A 21237-nucleotide genomic window follows, 5' to 3' on the forward strand; every position below is an offset into this window, starting at 1 on the left:
CTCTCTGTCTCTCTTTGTCGCTGTCTTTCTGTCTCGCTTGCTCTGTCTGTCTGTCTTTCTCTGTCAGTGTCTGTCTCTTTCTCTCTGTTTCTCTGTCTCTCTTTCTCTTCCCCCTCTCTGTCTTCTACCTCTCCCTCCAGTACTTCTCTCTTTCCCCTCTTCACCTCTTCCTGTGGTGTGACATATTGTGCTCTCACCTCTCAACACTTACCCTGACCCTGGCAGTCCTTGGTTATAGCAGTCCTGACCCTGGCAGTCCTTGATTCTGGCAGTCCTTGATCCTGGCAGTCCTGACCCTAGAAGTCCTTGATCCTGGCAGTCTTGACCCTGGCAGTCCTTGGTTCTAGCAGTCCTTGACCCTAGCAGTCCTTGATCCTGGCAGTCCTTGATCCTGGCAGTCCTTGACCCTGGCAGTCTTTGACCCTGGCAGTCTTTGACCCTGGCAGTCTTTGACCCTGGCAGTCCTTGACCCTGGCAGTCCTTGACCCTGGCAGTCCTTGACCGTAGCAGAACCAACTCACCAGTTGGCTAAAGTGCATGATGCACCTCCAATCCACATAGGTCGAAAAATAAAGAGGAAATGACTCCCTGTTGGGAGTCAGATTGAGTCAGCATCCAGATGGCATACTATTCGCCCCTTATTCACTGAATACATTCAGTCCTTCAGTAGGAGATGTTAACCAGAGCTGAAGTGCGCCATGTTGTTATGATCTCCCGTTTCATCATTCTGCCTGCAGGTAAATCTACTGTCATCAAATATACATTCATTTATGTGTCTTCAGAGAGTTTCACTTAATCCAGATACAACATTCATAATCAGCCATGTTGATGTTGTTGAGGCTGAAAGCTGAAAGAGAGCTGTTAGCTAACTAACACAAATCCCAATAGAGCTGTTATTCTTCAGCCAACCTTTCTCCGAAGGATCACCCCTGAAGTTACCCCCCCCCCCCCCCCAGTCCACTGTACCATCTCTTTCATTTAAGACGGCTTCGCCACCACTTCCATTTATGAGATTGTCTGTCTGGTAGCAATCACATAATCCCATCATGTTTTTTCTCTCTCTTCATTGGTCATGACTCATGCCACTTGGTCCCTGTGAGAAGGGCTGCTCATGGCTCTCGTCTCGATGTGTCTTGTTGTAATTAAAGACCAAATTGTTTTGATGCCAGTGTAATCACATTAGTCTGTGATGGAGGAAAGGAGAGGGAGAGAGACAGAGAGAAAGAGATGGAGAGTGAGGGAGATGGAAAAGAGAGAAAGGGAGAGAGAGGGGTGAAATTGGACTTGTTGCTCCAGCGACACAGCCACCATGACAGTCAGTGTTGTTGTTGTTATTATGAGCTGAGAGCTGTCACAATGCATCACCCTCAGAGCTGCTGCCCAGGAGCACCCATACGTAAAATGTATGCACGCATGACTGTAAGTCACTTTGAATAAAAACGTCTGCTAAATGGCATATATTATTTTTATTATTATTATTATTATTATTATTATTATATTATGTAATATATGTCGTTCCATTTCTGGGCCTGTCAGAACCACCGACGGGGTAAATATGGCTCAATTATATGTGTGGAGGTCCTATGGTTGGTTTGGTGTGCCTTCCGCTATGCGTGGACATACACTGTGCATCACCTCATCTTGTAGAGAAACACTGTCCACTGATATCATGTTGTTGATTCGTACTAGAAGCCTAATTGTAAATATCTATATTTTAAACTGACTAGTAGGCCTATACAGTGACAGATGACATATTACTTGTTGTATTACCACTGGCTAAGGGGCTGGGGTGGGCTCAGGCCTTTATCTGACAGTGGGAATCTTCTTCCTCCTCATGGTGTGTCCCACCGTTCCTCTTCTACTGCATGAGACTGGTAGTTTCTCCTTCTCTTCTATTGGTCAGACACACTGGGTTAAATCTGCATACAGCTCCTAGAGCTCCATCCATTCCACCTAATGAAGGGAGCAGAGCAGGGGATCATTAGTGCTTTTGTAGCCATGATTTGTTTTGCAGCGTTCAGTATTTGTTTTGGGTGTTTAATGCTGACATTTATCTTGGGTGACAGTCCAATACATCAGCACATACTGATAAGTATTATACTGATGCTAAAATGTTTATTTTATTCTCCTGAGCCATTTACTTTATGTTCATATTCTTATATTTTATTATTTCTTATTGTTGTTGCATTGTATAGAAGGAACCCTCAAGTAAGCATTTAGTTGGCCAGTGTATACCATGTGTATCCTGTACATACGACTAATACAACTTGAAGAGTGACCTTAATGTCATACAAAACCAATGTTTCTGCTCTAAGCTGTGGGCCATTCGTCTGTTGTAGGTTGGCCTTACGAAGGGACTGTGTTACATGTCTATTATATACTGTATTCCCAACACACACACACACACACACACACACACACACACACACACACACACACACACACACACACACACACACACACACACACACACACACACACACACACACTTGTGTTGAGTGTCTTTGTGACAGCACTCAGGCTCCTGTGTCCATTGGAGCAGGTTTTTCGTTCCCTCCTCCTCTCCTTTCTCTCTGTTTTCCTGGTGTTTCTCCTCCCGTCACTCTGCTAAACGCATTTCACCCGAGTCATTATATTGTAGCAGGATGGCTGGTATTCCAATTGATTCCTCTGTCCACTCTCATTTAGTTTACAAGAGATCAGAGTTCCCAAGAGCTTCCCAAGTTTTTTTTCTCCCTTTTTGATTAAGAGGATGTACAAATAAGACCGCAAACTCCCATCGATGCATGCCCATCTATTTATTGACTTTTAAGGATGCATCTTGCCCGCTGCTCCCCCGTGGTCTCTCCCAAGGAGAAGCAAGGATAGGTTTATTTCTCCCTCCCTCCCTCCCTGCCTGCCTACTGCTAGCCTAGCAAACAGAGCAGACAGACTGGCAGGCTAAAAAATGAGCCCCATTGACAAGTTTTGTCGTGGCGCTTGGCTGTGGTTATTAATGGATGCGGAAGGGGACCCATTTATCAGCCAGAGGAGAATTTAATTGACACCGGCTTTGATTTTATTGTGTCCGCTGTTGTCTGCGCCTGTCACAGGTTTTCCCCCCTCACCTCCCTCCTCTCGCTTTCCTCTGAAAGGTGTTTGATTGCGGTTCGGAGCTGGGACTTGTCAGAGGTGACGCATGGGAACACACACACACAAGCCTAACGGGTTACACGTGTACGCTCTTACAGACACGCTCATGAAGGCACAGGTTCAGTCCTTGTGAAAAGGACCATGCTGTTTTAGATTCTCCTGAAATTAAATCCATCCAAAAGTCCTTTTGAAGGAAGGATGTCACAAACCAACAGACAAATGCACACACAGTAACACACAAACCAACAGCAATAAACAACACACTCAAAGACAAAGCATGACGGAACCCCCCCCCCCCCCCCCCGGCCCTCACACACTCTGATGGAGAGCAGAAATTGGATGCCATTTGTGACAGCACTGTCATAGTTTCTGTGTGTATGCAAATGATTTTTCACACTTGGGAGTAAATTGAATGGGTGTTTTGGAGTGGGAGAACGAGAGAAAGAGAGGGAGAACGAGAGAGCGAATGAGAGAGGCGAAGCGCCCTAAATGAGAAAAACAAACCAGTCTGTGCGCCTCCAACGTTTTTCATCAACTTTGAATGCTGCTTTATTTTCTCAATCATTCATATAGTTTCAGCAACTGGTACAGTGTATCTTTATTTACACAGAGCAGAGGGGGGAGTATTTTGTTCTATGGAAAGATCTCTGTTACATTCTGAATAAATACTTCATCTGTATTCACGGACATTGCCCCTTCAACAGATTTGTAGACTGTATTTGCCTTGAGGTGAAATGCAATACTGTTATTTTGATTGCTTATCTTTTTATTACTAGACGAATCAATACCGCAAGACATCGTTAGGATCATTATTTGGCTTCCTTGGTGTGTGTGTCTGTATGTACGCGTGCATGTGTGTGTTTGCCCTTGAGGTGCGTGATTGTGTGGGTCTGTCTATCTATCTATAAGAGAAAGGGCCACAGGCTACAAGCAGAACCCTTCCTTCCTCTCTCTATTCACTGTGTGCTTCCCTTATTTACTGGTCCTCTGCAGGGGATGGAAGCCACGCTATTAATATGTGATTTGGTCATGTTCCTCTTCCTTTTAAATACATCCAACCGCCCAGGGGCAGGCTGGGCCTCTGACACAAAGGTCAGTTGACCACTCATTGATTCAGCATTTAAATTGTATTTGTGCAGCGGCACTCCGATGGGAACTGGCATTAAGGCTGGCTGTTTCAGCCTCTTTGTTTAGTGAGAGGCTGTGAATGTCTCTCTGTCTGGGGCGGGGGTGGGGGGTGTCTGCAGAGACCGCCGTGCGGTTAGCCGCCGCCAGCTAATAAGTGTGAGATCCATCCCGACGCCTTGGTAATGACCACTACCACCTATTACTGCACCCCAGATTGGAAATCCATGTGTTGTCATTGAGGGGAATCGTCTATGAAAGTTAGAGAAAAGAGTCAAACAAAAAAAAAGTCTGACATTGTGAGGAGAGAATACCAGTTTGTGTGGTTCTCCGGCAGCAGTGGGGGGCAGGTAGGAGGAAATGGCCTGTTTAGGTGGTTAGGCCACTAAATGTACAAGTTAATGTTGCGAGGAGGCTAGGCAGGGGATGCCACATCTCAAACACTACCGTGTGGAGGTGGGGAAACTCCTGTTTTCTTCTCTCAGGTTTTACTCTCACTCTCCCCATCTCTCTCTCTCCATCTCTCTCTCCCTATCTCTATGCTACTTCCGGCGCCGACCGAGATGGCCGCCTCGCTTCGCGTTCCTTGGAAAATATGCAGTATTTTGTTTTTTTTATGTGTTATTCCTTACATTGGTACCCCAGGTAATCTTAGGTTTCATTACATACAGTCGGGAGGAGCTACTGAATATAAGAGCAACGTCAACTCACCATCGTTACGACTCGTTACGACTATTCCCGTTTCGGGAATATGACTTTCCCGAAACGGATCCAGTGTTTTGCCTTCCACCCAGTACAATGGATCTGATCCCAGCCGGCGACCCTAAACTACGACGCCGTAAAAGGGGCAAATGTAGCGGTCTCCTGGTCAGGCTTCGGAGACGGGCACATCGCGCTCCACTCCCTAGCATACTACTCGCCAATGTCCAGTCTCTTGACAATAAGGTTGATGAAATCCGAGCAAGGGTAACATTCCAGAGAGACATCAGGGATTGTAACGTTCTTTGCTTCACGGAAACATGGCTCACTCAAGAGACGCTAACGGAGTCGGCGCAGCCAGCTGGTTTCTTCACGCATCGCGCCGACAGAAACAAACATCTTTCTGGTAAGAAGAGGGGCGGGGGTGTATGCCTTATGATTAACGAGACGTGGTGTGATCATAACAACATACAGGAACTCAAGTCATTCTGTTCACCTGATCTAGAATTCCTCACAATCAAATATCGACCGCATTATCTACCAAGGGAATTCTCTTCGATTATAATCACAGCCGTATATATTCCCCCCCAAGCAGACACATCGATGGCCCTGAACAAACTTTATCTGACTCTTTGTAAACTGGAAACCACACACCCTGAGGCTGCATTCATCGTAGCTGGGGATTTTAACAATGCTAATCTGAAAACAAAACTCCCTAAAGTCTATCAGCATATCGATTGTGCTACCAGGGCTGGTAAAACCTTGGATCATTGTTATACTAACTTCCGCGACGCATATAAGGCCCTCCCCCGCCCTCCTTTCGGAAAAGCTGACCACGACTCCATTTTGTTGCTTCCAGCCTACAAACAGAAACTAAAACAACAAGCTCCCTCGCTCAGGTCTGTTCAACGCTGGTCCGACCAATCTGATTCCACGCTTCAAGACTGCTTCGATCACGCGGATTGGAATATGTTCCGCATTGCGTCCAACAACAATATTGACGAATACGCTGATTCGGTGAGCGAGTTCATTAGAAAGTGCATTGACGATGTCGTACCCACAGCAACGATTAAAACATTCCCAAACCAGAAACCGTGGATTGACGGCAGCATTCGCGTGGAACTGAAAGCGTGAACCACTGCTTTTAACCGGGGCAAGGTGACCGGAAACATGACCGAATACAAACAGTGTAGCTATTCTCTCCGCAAGGCAATCAAACAAGCTAAGTGCCAGTATAGAGACAAAATAGAGTCGCAATTCAACAGCTCAGACACAAGAGGTATATGGCAGGGTCTACAGTCAAACAGGATTACAAAAAGAAAACCAGCCCCGTCGCGGACCAGGATGTCTTGCTCCCAGACAGGCTAAATAACTTTTTTGCTCGCTTTGAGGACAATACAGTGCCAATGACACGGCCCGCTACCAAAACCTGCGGGCTCTCCTTCACTGCAGCCGAGGTGAGTAAAACATTTAAACGTGTTAACCCTCGCAAGGCTGCAGGCCCAGACGGCATTCCCAGCCGCGTCCTCAGAGCAAGCGCAGACCAGCTGGCTGGTGTCTTTACGGACATATTCAATCAATCCTTATCCCAGTCTGCTGTTCCCACATGCTTCAAGAGGGCCACCATTGTTCCTGTTCCCAAGAAAGCTAAGGTAACTGAGCTAAACGACTACCGCCCCGTAGCACTCACTTCCGTCATCATGAAGTGCTTTGAGAGACTAGTCAAGGACCATATCACCTCCACCCTACCGGACACCCTAGACCCACTCCAATTTGCTTACCGACCCAATAGGTCCACAGACGACGCAATCACAACCACACTGCACACTGCCCTAACCCATCTGGACAAAGAGGAATACCTATGTGAGAATGCTGTTCATCGACTACAGCTCAGCATTTAACACCATAGTACCCTCCAAACTCGTCATCAAGCTCGAGACCCTGGGTCTCGACCCCGCCCTGTGCAACTGGGTCCTGGACTTCCTGACGGGCCGCCCCCAGGTGGTGAGGGAAGGTAACAACATCTCCACCCCGCTGGTCCTCAACACTGGGGCCCCACAAGGGTGCGTTCTAGGCCCTCTCCTGTACTCCCTGTTCACCCACGACTGTGTGGCCATGCACGCCTCCAACTCAATCATCAAGTTTGCGGATGACACTACAGTGGTAGGCTTGATTACCAACAACGACGAGACGGCCTACAGGGAGGAGGTGAGGGCCCTCGGAGTGTTGTGTCAGGAAAATAACCTCACACTCAACGTCAACAAAACAAAGGAGATGATTGTGCACTTCAGGAAACAGCAGAGGGAGCACCCCCCTATCCACATCGACGGGACAGTAGTGGAGAAGGTGGAAAGTTTTAAGTTCCTCGGTGTACACATCACGGACAAACTGAATTGGTCCACCCACACAGACAGCGTTGTGAAGAAGGCTTCAGCCTCCTCAGGAGGCTGAAGAAATTTGGCTTGTCACCAAAAGCACTCACAAACTTCTACAGATGCACAATCGAGAGCATCCTGTCGGGCTGTATCACCGCCTGGTACGGCAACTGCTCCGCCCACAACCGTAAGGCTCTCCAGAGGGTAGTGAGGTCTGCACAACGCATCACCGGGGGCAAACTACCTGCCCTCCAGGACACCTACACCACCCGATGTCACAGGAAGGCCATAAAGATCATCAAGGACAACAACCACCCAAGCCACTGCCTGTTCACCCCGCTATCATCCAGAAGGCGAGGTCAGTACAGGTGCATCAAAGCAGGGACCGAGAGACTGAAAAACAGCTTCTATCTCAAGGCCATCAGACTGTTAAACAGATACCACTAACATTTAGCGGCCGCTGCCAACATACTGACTCAACTCCAGCCACTTTAATAATGGGAATTGATGGAAATTATGTAAAAATGTACCACTAGCCACTTTAAACAATGCCACTTAATATAATGTTTACATACCCTACATTACTCATCTCATATGTATATGTATATACTGTACTCTATATCATCTACTGCATCTTGCCATCTTTATGTAATACATGTGTCACTAGCCACTTTAAACTATACCACTTTATGTTTACATACCCTACATTACTCATCTCATATGTATATACTGTACTCTATACCATCTACTGCATCTTGCCTATGCTGTTCTGTACCATCACTCATTCATATATCTTTATGTACCTATTCTTTGTCCCCTTACACTTGTGTGTATAAGGTAGTAGTTGTGGAATTGTTAGGTTAGATTACTTGTTGGTTACTACTGCATTGTCGGAACTAGAAGCACAAGCATTTCGGTACACTCGCATTAACATCTGCTAACCATGTGTATGTGACAAATAAAATTTGATTTGATTTCTCTCTCTCCATATCTCTCTCTCTTTCTCTCTCTCTCTCTCCCTATCTCTCTCTTTCTTTCTCTTCCTTTCTCAATCTCTCTCAATTCAATTCAAAGGGCTTTATTGGCATGGGAAACATATGTTTACAAGTGAAGTAGATAATAAACAATAAATAATGAACAGTGAACATTACACTCACAAAAGTTCCAAAGGAATAGAGACATTTAAAATGTCATATTATGGATATATATAGTGTTGTAACGATGTGCAAATAGTTAAAGTACAAAAGGGAAAATACATGAACATAAATATGGCTTGTATTTACAATGGTGTTTGTTCTTCACTGGTTGCCCTTTTCTTGTGGCAACAGGTCACACATCTTGCTGCTGTGAGGGCACACTGTGGCATTTCACCCAATAGATATGGGAGTGTATCAAAATTGGATTTGTTTTCTAATTATTTGTGGGTCTGTGTAATCTGAGGGAAATATGTGTCTCTAATATGTTCATACATTTGGCAGGAGGTTAGGAAGTGCAGCTCAATTTCCACCTCATTTTGTGGGCAGTGTGCACATAGCATGTCTTCTCTCACTCTTCTTTTTCCTGATTTGACTTTGATAAGGCCGTTAGTTACAGCCTCGTCGTTAAGCAAACCCCTCCCGGAGCGAATTGATTGACTACCTGCCTCGTCCAATACAGAGGAGGGAGCTGACTTTGTCAATAGTGCTGTGAACTCTGACAGAGACAGCAGACCAGATCGTTGCCTCATCCTCATCCCTACACCCTGGGTTTGGAAAGGGAGCTGAGAGAAGGAAAGACAAGAGAATGGAAGATAGCGAGAGACTAATGAAGAGATACTGAGTACATCACATTTCAAGGTGCATTTAGGACACTTTCGACGCAGGCCCAAAGCAAATGTTTGATTTTCAACAAGCAACGTATCTATAATTTGAGGGAGAAGAAGAACTAGGACTCACAACACTGTTCTTGGTGGTTAGTGTAGGAGGTGCAGTGTACCCTCCACCTCTACTCCTTGCAGAGGATATGAGAGAGCTGTATTGTGGAGTAGATATCTCCAGCAAATGGCAGGTGTGTTAACACTCCCTCCCACATACCTCTCTCCCTCCCTCTCTCTCCTGCTCCACACCACCCAGCGGCGGCGGCTCCCTCTCAGCTGGTGAGAAATTGCTCCTGACAGCTGATTTGTTGGTTGTCAGAAGTGGTCGGTGTGGCGCTGATAAGGTTGGGGGGCGGTGTTGGGAGGGGATATATGGAGGACCCAGGCCATCCTCAAAGGCAGAAAGCTTTACGCTGCCTGGGGGCCTCAACAGACACATGGAAATGTCTTTCTCTCTAGAAATCACAGGGGACACTTCCTCATATGCATAGCACACACCCCGAATGCTCTCTTTAAAGAGCCCACTTGCTCACGCAACAACACACCACCTCAACACTCCCTTTTAGCTGTGTCTTCTTGGATTTGTGCCTATTCCCCTATCGCAGGAAACCTGTTGAAGTCTCTCTCTATGGATCTCTGAGAGCGCCACAGATAAACGAGTCCTTTGTGGACGTGAAATGAAACATCTTCTCTCTCAGCGCTCACATTCATGAGCTGCTGTATATACATGTACAAGCCAGCGTGAACCAACCGTATACAACATGATGCACTTTTACACGATACAGAACTATTCACTTTACAGACGTTTTCATTTCCTCCTTCTCTACCTGCTGCCTTTAAACAGAACGAATGTGCAGCGGTTGTCTTTGATTTGATTCATCACTAATGGGGACCGGGGGAGGCCCCAGAAGCCCAAGTACACGGGGCCAGGAGTAATGTGCTCTGTACTGGATGAATGACAGGACTGATTGCAGATGGGAGGCAGAGCCCTAGTTTTTGATTAGCTGACACAGCGGGAACACGCAGCGGTGCTTAAGTGAATGAGAGCAGAGGATACATACAGAGGGAGAAAGGCCCGAGGCTGACAGACCCAGACCAGAGCGAACTGACAGGAGGGAGGGAGGGAGAGAGAGAGAGATTATAAAATCCAAGTACACAAACAAATATGCGGTTAAAATTGGCAAGAAACAGTCAGGCAGGGATGCAGCTTAAGCTCCACCCTCTTCAACATATATATCAACGAATTAGCGAGGGCATTAGAACAGTCTGCAGCATCCGGCCTCACCCTACTAGAATCTGAAGTCAACTGTCTACTGTTTGCTGATGATCTGGTGGTTCTGTCACCAACCAAGGAGGGCCTACAGCAGCACCTAGATCTTCTGCACAGATTCTGCCAGACGTGGGTCCTGACAGTAAATCAAAAATAATGGTGTTCCAAAAAAGGTCCAGTCGCCAGGACCACAAATACAAATTCCATCTAGACACCATTGCCCTAGAGCACACAAAGAACTATACATACCTCGGCCTAAACATCAGCGCCACAGGTAACTTCCACAAAGCTGTGAACGAGCTGAGAGACAAGGCAAGGAGGGCCTTCTATGCCATCAAAAGGAACATACAATTCGACGTACCAATTATCAATTTGTGACCTGTTGCCACAAGAAAAGGGCAACCAGTAAAGAACAAACACCATTGTAAATACAACCCATATTTATGTTTATTTATTTTCCCTTACTTTAACTAGAGAGAAAGAAACTATGGAGAGAGAGAGATAAACTTTATATAGAGAGATATAAACTAGAGATGGAGAGAGAGAGAAACTAGAGATGGAGAGAGAGAAACTAGAGATGGAGAGAGAGAGAAACTAGAGAGAGAGAGAAACTAGAGAGGAACTAGAGAGAGAGAAACTAGAGACAGAGAAATTAGCGAGAGAGAGAGATAAACTAGAGAGAGAGAGAAACTAGAGAGAAACTAGCGAGAGAGAGAGAGAGAGAAACTAGAGAGAGAGAGAGAGAGAGATGAACTAGAGAGAAACTAGAGAGCGAGAGAGAAACTAGACAGAGGGAGAGATAAACTAGAGAGAAACTAGAGAGAGAGAGAAAAACTAGAGGCAGAGAGAGAAACTATAGAGAGAGAAACTAGAGAGAAACTAGAGACAGAGCGATAAACTAGAGAGAAACTAGAGACAGAGAGAGAAACTAGAGAGAAACTAGAGACAGAGAGAGAAACTAGAGAGAAACTAGCGTGAGAGAGAGATAAACTAGAGAAACTAGAGAGAGAGAAACTAGAGCGAAAGAGAAACTAGCGATTGCCATGTCAATAAAGTCAATTGAATTGAATTGAGAGAGATAAACTAGAGAAACCAGAGAGAGAGAAACTAGAGCGAGAGAAACTAGCGAGAAACTAGAGGGAGAGAGAGAAACTAGAGAGAAACTAGAGAGAGAGAAACTAGAGAGAAACTAGAGAGAGAGAAAAACTAGAGAGAGAGAGAGAGAAACTAGCGAGAGAGAGAAACTAGACAGAGGGAAAGAAACTAGAGAGGAACTAGAGAGAAACTAGAGAGAGAGAGAGAAACTAGGGAGAGAGAGAAACTAGAGAGAGAGAGAAAGAAACTAGAGAGAAACTAGAGACAGAGAGAGAAACTAGAGACGAGAGAGAAACTAGAGAGAGAGAGAAACTAGAGAGAGAGAGAAACTAGAGAGAGAGAGAAACTAGCGAGAGAGAGAAACTAGAGAGAAACTAGCGAGAGAGAAACTAGCGAGAGAGAGAAACTAGAGAGAAACTAGCGAGAGAGAGAGAGAGATAAACTAGAGAAACTAGAGAGAGAGAGAAACTAGCGAGAGAGAGAAACTAGACAGAGGGAGAGAAACTAGAGAAACTAGAGCGAGACGAACTAGAGAGAGAGAGAGAGAAACTAGAGAGAGAGAGAGAGAAACTAGAGAGAGAAACTAGAAAGAGAGAAACTAGAGACAGAGAGATAAACTAGAGACAGAGAGATAAACTAGAGAGAAACCAGAGACATAAACTAGAGAGAAACTAGAGACAGAAACTAGAGAGAGAGAAACTAGAAATAAACTAGAGAGAAACTAGAGACATAAACTAGAGAGAGAGATAAACGAGAAAGAAACTAGAGAGAGAGATAAACTAGAGAGAAACTAGAGACATAAACTAGAGAGAGAGATAAACTACAAATAAACTAGAGAGAGAGAAACTAGAAACAGAAACTAGAGAGAGAGATAAACTACAAATAAACTAGACAGAAACTAGAGAGAGAGAGAAACTAGAGAGAAACTAGAGACAGAGAGAGAAACTAGAGCGAGAGAGATAAACTAGAGAGAAACTAGAAATAGAGAAACTAGAGAGAAACTAGCGAGAGAGAGAGAAACTAGAGACCGAGAGAAACTAGAGACAGAGAGAAACTAGAGACAGAGAGAGAAACTAGAGACAGAAACTAGAGAGAAACCAGAGAGAGAGAGAAACTAGAAATAAACTAGAGAGAGAGATAAACGAGAGAGAAACTAGAGAGAGAGATAAACTAGAGAGAAACTAGAGACAGAAACGAGAGAGAGATAAACTAGACAGAAACTAGAGAGAGAGAGAGAAACTAGAGAGAAACTAGAGACAGAAACTAGAGAGAGAGAGATAAACTAGAGAGAAACTAGAGAGAGAGATAAACTAGAAATAAACTAGACAGAAACTAGAGAGAGAGAGAAACTAGAGACAGAGAGAGAAACTAGAGAGAGAGAGAGAGAGAGAGAAACTAGAAATAAACTAGAGAGAAACTAGAGAGAGAGAGAGAGAAACTAGAGAGAAACTAGCGAGAGAGAGAGAAACTAGAGACCGAGAGAGAAACTAGAGACAGAGAGATAAACTAGAGACAGAAACTAGAGAGAAACTAGAGAGAGAGAGAAACTAGAGACAGAAACTAGAGAGAGAGAAACTAGAAATAAACTAGAGAGAAACTAGAGAGAGAGATAAACTACAAATAAACTAGAGAGAGAGAGAAACTAGAGACAGAAACTAGAGAGAGAGATAAACTAGAAATAAACTAGACAGAAACTAGAGAGAGAGAGAAACTAGAGAGAAACTAGAGACAGAGAGAGAGAGATAAACTAGAGAGAGAGAGAGAGTTGTTCTGATTAATATTATTGTTGTAGTTGTTGTTAATGGTGATCCCATGTCCACTACTACTATTATTATTACTGTTGGTCCCACCATTTATTTATATATAAATATATATATATTTTGTATATATATACATATATATTTGATTTTTATTTTTCGATATGTATACTTTGACAATGTAAGTAATAATGAACTTGCCATGTCAATAAAGTCAATTGAATTGAAATTGAATTGAATTGAATTGAGAGAGAAACTAGAAATAAATTAGAGACAGAAACTAGAGAGAGAGATAAACTACAAATAAACTAGAGATAAACTAGAGAGAGAGAGAAACTAGAGACAGAAACTAGAGAGAAACTAGAGACAGAAACTAGAGAGAGAGATAAACTAGAAATAATCTAGACAGAAACTAGAGAGAGAGAGAAACTAGAGACAGAGAGAGAAACTAGAGAGAGAGAGAGAAACTAGAAATAAACTAGAGAGAAACTAGAGGGAGAGATAAACTAGAGAGAAAATAGAGGGAGAGATAACCTACAAATAAACTAGAGATAAACTAGAGAGAGAGAAACTAGAGAGAGAGAAACTAGAGACAGAAACTAGAGAGAGAAATAAACTAGAGAGAGATAGAAACTAGACAGAGGGAGAGAAACTAGACAGAGGGAGAGAAACTAGACAGAGGGAGAGAAACTAGACAGAGGGAGACAAACTAGACAGAGGGAGACAAACTAGACAGAGGGAGACAAACTAGACAGAGGGAGACAAACTAGACAGAGGGAGAGAAAATTAATGGGAAGAGGATGAAAGACTAATAAAAGCACAATAGTTAAAACATTTGTTTTGAGAGAGTTCTGACTCTTATTGCTGTGTGATCTGTGTTTCATTGATTTAATACTGTATGTTCCTGAGAGAGAGATTGATAGAGAGGGGCTTGAGAGTTGAGTTCTCTGTCTGACGTGTGCTGTGCATCACTCCAGGAAGTCCCCCTGGATCAGAACAGGAAGTCATGGAGAGAGGGCAGGTCATTGACTAATGAGCTTCACTTCCTACCGCACACCAGAGAGAGTGTAGGCGGCTTTGATCACTGAAACCTGCTTGATGATGTCTAATACCTGTATAGATCCAACCTCATATGGGGGGTTGGGGGAGTGGATTATGTGTACATGTAACATGCGGGCAGAGTTTGTGTGTGTGTGTGTGTGTGTTTGTGTGTGTACATGTTTGTGAATTGAATTCCCTGCACTGTACTGTGTAATAACTCATTGTTAGTGTACTGTGGTGTGTGCAGAGGCGGGACAGGGGGGTTGTCAGAATGGTTGCTCTCTCCGTGACCCTCTTATCGGCAGTCCCGCCTCTTTATCTGTCCATATCTGCTGGCGTGTGGAGAAGGGGGGCCCTGCCCGGCCACATGCTGGCTCTCTGTCAAACCCTGTTGACCCCCTGACTCCCACAGGCTTATCTCCCACTCTCTTAAAAACCAAAGCCTTGTTTCAGCTTGTCACAGCAGGGCGCACAACTTCAGCTCTATTCCGCTCCGCCACTCCGCTCTGTGTGTTTGTTTTAGAGAGAGTGCTGATTAGTCAACAGGGCATGGAATGGAAGGCTTTCCTGCTGGGGGTGGGGGGGCATTTTGGGGTGTCTATCCTTAGTATATGCCTTCATAATGTCATCCCCTTATGTGGCATGTAGATAATCCAGTCAATTTTTGGTCCATGGGCCACTAGATTACCCTCTAAAATGAAGATCGCTTTATTTATCATTACACACAAGGTCCAACTTAGGCAATGGCATCTAACATTTGATACTAGCAACCCTGATGCCAGCTAAATTCCCATCAGATTTTTCACGTTGGACCTGGGATTTGAACTGGCAACCCTCCGGTTGCTGGACTGCCTCTAACCGCTAGGCTACCTGCCTGCCAGTATTAGTTATGAATTAGATAATCTGGTCAAGCTTTGGCCCACGAGTCACTAGATTACCCTCTATTAGTTATCAATCAATGCTTGTTGCTGATTTGCAAGGTTTGTATAATGTTCTATGTATCAATAATATGATATGGCCTGACATTACCATAAAACTAGAATGTGTTTTACAGTGAAATATCAATGAAGGAGCATAGAATATCTGTAATGAAATTCAAGCGCTAGGCCAGGGTCCATGAATTTCATTTAATGATCTTTGTGGCAATTCCCTCCTCTTCTGTCTGTGAAGCAGGAATATAGTTATTCTAATAATGAGGACTGTATCATTTTTATTGCACATAGCTGTACAGCCGTTCCAGGTCTATAACTGCATCTTTATTAGGTTTATTTAGCTACATTTAGGGGACTAATTGTCATATGTTGCCTGTCTTTCAAATAGAAGTTGTTCTATAAATCTTGACTATAACCAATGCTTTATTTTTCTCTCCCTTTTTCCTCCTTTTTCACTCACTCTCTTTCTCTCTCCATCCCCCTCTTCCTGTCATTCTCTCTACCTCTCTGTCCTGCCTCCAGGTTTCGGCTTTGTAACTTTTGAGGTTGAGGACATTGTGGAGAAAGTATGCGAGATCCACTTTCATGAAATCAATAATAAAATGGTGAGTGGCTCTGGCTTTTCAAAACGGCGAACGGTGCTGGCTGGATTAATATTTGATTTTCTCTTTAGCAGAGCGGTAACGACGGCAGGCATCTCACACACACACACAGGTTTTTAGGGCTATGGAGTCAGTGGTGTGCACTGTGCACTGATGACCACACACCATGAAATTGTGTGTGTGAGTCGTTCCTGGCAGAAGGGCAAAACCACCTGTCCCTACCTCACGCAAAACAACCTGTCCCTACCTCACGCAAAACCACCTGTCCCTACCTCACGCAAAACAACCTGTCCCTACCTCACGCAAAACCACCTGTCCCTACCTCACGCAAAACCACCTGTCCCTACCTCACGCAAAACCACCTGTCCCTACCTCACGCAAAACAACCTGTCCCTACCTCACGCAAAACCACCTGTCCCTACCTCACGCAAAACAACCTGTCCCTACCTCACGCAAAACAACCTGTCCCTACCTCACGCAAAACCACCTGTCCCTACCTCACACAAAACAACCTGTCCCTACCTCACGCAAAACAACCTGTCCCTACCTCACGCAAAACCACCTGTCCCTACCTCACGCAAAACAACCTGTCCCTACCTCACGCAAAACAACCTGTCCCTACCTCACGCAAAACCACCTGTCCCTACCTCACGCAAAACAACCTGTCCCTACCTCACGCAAAACCACCTGTCCCTACCTCACGCAAAACAACCTGTCCCTACCTCACGCAAAACCACCTGTCCCTACCTCACGCAAAACAACCTGTCCCTACCTCACGCAAAACAACCTGTCCCTACCTCACGCAAAACCACCTGTCCCTACCTCACGCAAAACAACCTGTCCCTACCTCACGCAAAACCACCTGTCCCTACCTCACGCAAAACAACCTGTCCCTACCTCACGCAAAACAACCTGTCCCTACCTCACGCAAAACCACCTGTCCCTACCTCACGCAAAACAACCTGTCCCTACCTCACGCAAAACAACCTGTCCCTACCTCACGCAAAACAACCTGTCCCTACCTCACGCAAAACCACCTGTCCCTACCTCACGCAAAACAACCTGTCCCTACCTCACGCAAAACCACCTGTCCCTACCTCACGCAAAACAACCTGTCCCTACCTCACGCAAAACAACCTGTCCCTACCTCACGCAAAACAACCTGTCCCTACCTCACGCAAAACAACCTGTCCCTACCTCACGCAAAACAACCTGTCCCTACCTCACGCAAAACCACGTGTCCCTACCTCACGCAAACAACCTGTCCCTACCTCACGCAAAACAACCTGTCCCTACCTCACGCAAAACAACCTGTCCCTACCTCACGCAAAACAACCTGTCCCTACCTCACGCAAAACAACCTGTCCCTACCTCACGCAAAACAACCTGTCCCTACCTCACGCAAAACCACCTGTCCCTACCTCACGCAAAACAACCTGTCCCTACCTCACGCAAAACCACCTGTCCCTACCTCACGCAAAACAACCTGTCCCTACCTCACGCAAAACAACCTGTCCCTACCTCACGCAAAACAACCTGTCCCTACCTCACGCAAAACAACCTGTCCCTACCTCACGCAAAACAACCTGTCCCTACCTCACGCAAAACAACCTGTCCCTACCTCACGCAAAACCACCTGTCCCTACCTCACGCAAAACAACCTGTCCCTACCTCACGCAAAACAACCTGTCCCTACCTCACGCAAAACAACCTGTCCCTACCTCACGCAAAACCACCCTGCAAATCAGGCTGGAACAGCTATCCATGTCTGAAAGCTGGTGGTATTATTGAATAAACAACAACATTAAACCTATCAGTCCAGGCTGTTTCAATGCCACACCTGATGCCAGACCTGGTGTTGGTGTTTATTGTTAATCTTCAGTAGTGGCAGTGTGTTTCCAGTTGACTGGTCTCGGGTCAGGGTTAATGGCCAGTTGACCAGGTGGTGGTGGGGGGATGCTATGAGCAGGCTGGCTGAGGCCCAGGATGGCAAGGCCATGGTGGGCAGAGAGGAGGAGGGTGGTGGTGAAGCCTGGGTGTATTGTTAGCCTGCGCTAGTTGCCTTGTGACTCATGCAGCCTGCTGTGGCTCAGACAGTGCAGTGTAGCAGCGTAGGGGGAAAATATAAGACCCGGCATGGCTCCATATCCTGACCTGCCGTGTACTGACGAATCTCCCTCTTTAGTCAACACTACCACTACTACACTACTCTCCCTCTTTAGTCAACACTACCACTGATACAATACTCTCCCTCCTTAGTCAACACTACCACTACTACACTACTCTCCCTCTTTAGTCAACACTACCACTGATACACTACTCTCCCTCCTTAGTCAACACTACCACTACTACACTACTCTCCCTCTTTAGTCAACACTACCACTGATACACTACTCTCCCTCCTTAGTCAACACTACCACTACTACACTACTCTCCCTCTTTAGTCAGCACTACCACTGATACACTACTCTCCCTCCTTAGTCAACACTACCACTACTACACTACTCTCCCTCTTTAGTCAACACTACCACTACTACACTACTCTCCCTCTTTAGTCAACACTACCACTACTACACTACTCTCCCTCTTTAGTCAACACTACCACTGATACACTACTCTCCCTCCTTAGTCAACACTACCACTACTACACTACTCTCCCTCTTTAGTCAACACTACCACTACTACACTACTCTCCCTCCTTAGTCAACACTACCACTACTACACTACTCTCCCTCCTTAGTCAACACTACCACTGATACACTACTCTCCCTCCTTAGTCAACACTACCACTACTACACTACTCTCCCTCTTTAGTCAACACTACCACTACTACACTACTCTCCCTCTTTAGTCAACACTACCACTACTACACTACTCTCCCTCTTTAGTCAACATTACCACTACTACACTACTCTCCCTCCTTAGTCAACACTACCACTACTACACTACTCTCCCCCTTTAGTCAACACTACCACTACTACACTACTCTCCCTCTTTAGTCAACATTACCACTACTACACTACTCTCCCTCCTTAGTCAACACTACCACTACTACACTACTCTCCCTCTTTAGTCAACATTACCACTACTACACTACTCTCCCTCCTTAGTCAACACTACCACTACTACACTACTCTCCCCCTTTAGTCATCACTACCACTACTACACTACTATCCCTCCTTAGTCAACACTACCACTGATACACTACTCTCCCTCCTTAGTCAACACTACCACTGATACACTACTCTCCCTCCTCAGTCAACACAACCACTACTACACTACTCTCCCTCTTTAGTCAACACTACCACTACTACACTACTCTCCCTCTTTAGTCAACACTACCACTGATACACTACTCTCCCTCCTTAGTCAACACTACCACTACTACACTACTCTCCCTCTTTAGTCAACACTACCACTACTACACTACTCTCCCTCCTTAGTCAACACTACCACTACTACACTACTCTCCCTCTTTAGTCAACACTACCACTACTACACTACTCTCCCTCCTTAGTCAACACTACCACTGATACACTACTCTCCCTCCTTAGTCAACACTACCACTACTACACTACTCTCCCTCTTTAGTCAACACTACCACTGATACACTACTCTCCCTCCTTAGTCAACACTACCACTACTACACTACTCTCCCTCTTTAGTCAACACTACCACTGATACACTACTCTCCCTCCTTAGTCAACACTACCACTGATACACTACTCTCCCTCCTTAGTCAACACTACCACTACTACACTACTCTCCCCCTTTAGTCAACACTACCACTGATACACTACTCTCCCTCTTTAGTCAACACTACCACTACTACACTACTCTCCCTCTTTAGTCAACACTACCACTGATACACTACTCTCCCTCCTTAGTCAACACTACCACTACTACACTACTCTCCCTCCTTAGTCAACACTACCACTGATACACTACTCTCCCTCCTTAGTCAACACTACCACTACTACACTACTCTCCCTCTTTAGTCAACACTACCACTGATACACTACTCTCCCTCTTTAGTCAACACTACCACTACCACACTACTCTCCCCCTTTAGTCAACATTACCACTGAGACACTACTCTCCCTCCTTAGTCAAAACTACCACTACTACACTACTCTCCCTCTTTAGTCAACACTACCACTACTACACTACTCTCCCTCTTTAGTCAACACTACCACTACTACACTACTCTCCCTCTTTAGTCAACACTACCACTACTACACTACTCTCCCTCTTTAGTCAACACTACCACTGATACACTACTCTCCCTCTTTAGTCAACACTACCACTACTACACTACTCTCCCTCTTTAGTCAACACTACCACTACTACACTACTCTCCCTCTTTAGTCAACACTACCACTACTACACTACTGTCCCTCCTTAGTCAACATTACCACTGATACACTACTCTCCCTCCTTAGTCAACACTACCACTACTACACTACTCTCCCTCTTTAGTCAACACTACCACTACTACACTACTCTCCCTCTTTAGTCAACACTACCACTACTACACTACTCTCCCTCTTTAGTCAACACTACCACTACTACACTACTCTCCCTCTTTAGTCAACACTACCACTGATACACTACTCTCCCTCCTTAGTCAAAACTACCACTACTACACTACTCTCCCTCTTTAGTCAACACTACCACTACTACACTACTCTCCCTCCTTAGTCAACACTACCACTGATACACTACTCTCCCTCTTTAGTCAACAATACCACTACTACACTACTCTCCCTCCTTAGTCAACACTACCACTGATACACTACTCTCCCTCTTTAGTCAACACTACCACTACTACACTACTCTCCCTCTTTAGTCAACACTACCACTACTACACTACTCTCCCTCCTTAGTCAACACTACCACTACTACACTACTCTCCCTCTTTAGTCAACACTACCACTGATACACTACTCTCCCTCTTTAGTCAACACTACCACTACTACACTACTCTCCCTCTTTAGTCAACACTACCACTACTACACTACTCTCCCTCCTTAGTCAACACTACCACTACTACACTACTCTCCCTCTTTAGTCAACATTACCACTACTACACTACTCTCCCTCTTTAGTCAACACTACCACTACTACACTACTCTCCCTCTTTAGTCAACATTACCACTACTACACTACTCTCCCTCCTTAGTCAACACTACCACTACCACACTACTCTCCCCCTTTAGTCAACACTACCACTGATACACTACTCTCCCTCTTTAGTCAACACTACCACTACTACACTACTCTCCCTCCTTAGTCAACACTACCACTGATACACTACTCTCCCTCTTTAGTCAACACTACCACTACTACACTAC

General features: G+C 45.1%; 1 protein-coding gene across 13 annotated transcripts in view; it reads left to right on the plus strand.

The window, feature by feature from the left end:
• The window catches only part of LOC129822317 (RNA-binding protein Musashi homolog 2-like), a 458816-nt gene that overhangs the window by 241712 nt on the left and 195867 nt on the right, over nt 1-21237 (plus strand). For all 13 annotated transcript variants that reach the window (XR_008754471.1, XR_008754472.1, XM_055880501.1 and 10 more), the window contains exon 8: nt 15804-15886. Coding sequence is in view for 11 of the 13 variants with exons in the window: in XM_055880501.1 (XP_055736476.1) it covers nt 15804-15886 (83 nt within the window). In the remaining 2 variants the exon portion in view is untranslated. The remainder of the gene's footprint in view (nt 1-15803; nt 15887-21237) is intronic.

Source organism: Salvelinus fontinalis, chromosome 24 (assembly GCF_029448725.1).
Source record: "Salvelinus fontinalis isolate EN_2023a chromosome 24, ASM2944872v1, whole genome shotgun sequence".
NCBI lineage: Eukaryota > Metazoa > Chordata > Actinopteri > Salmoniformes > Salmonidae > Salvelinus > Salvelinus fontinalis.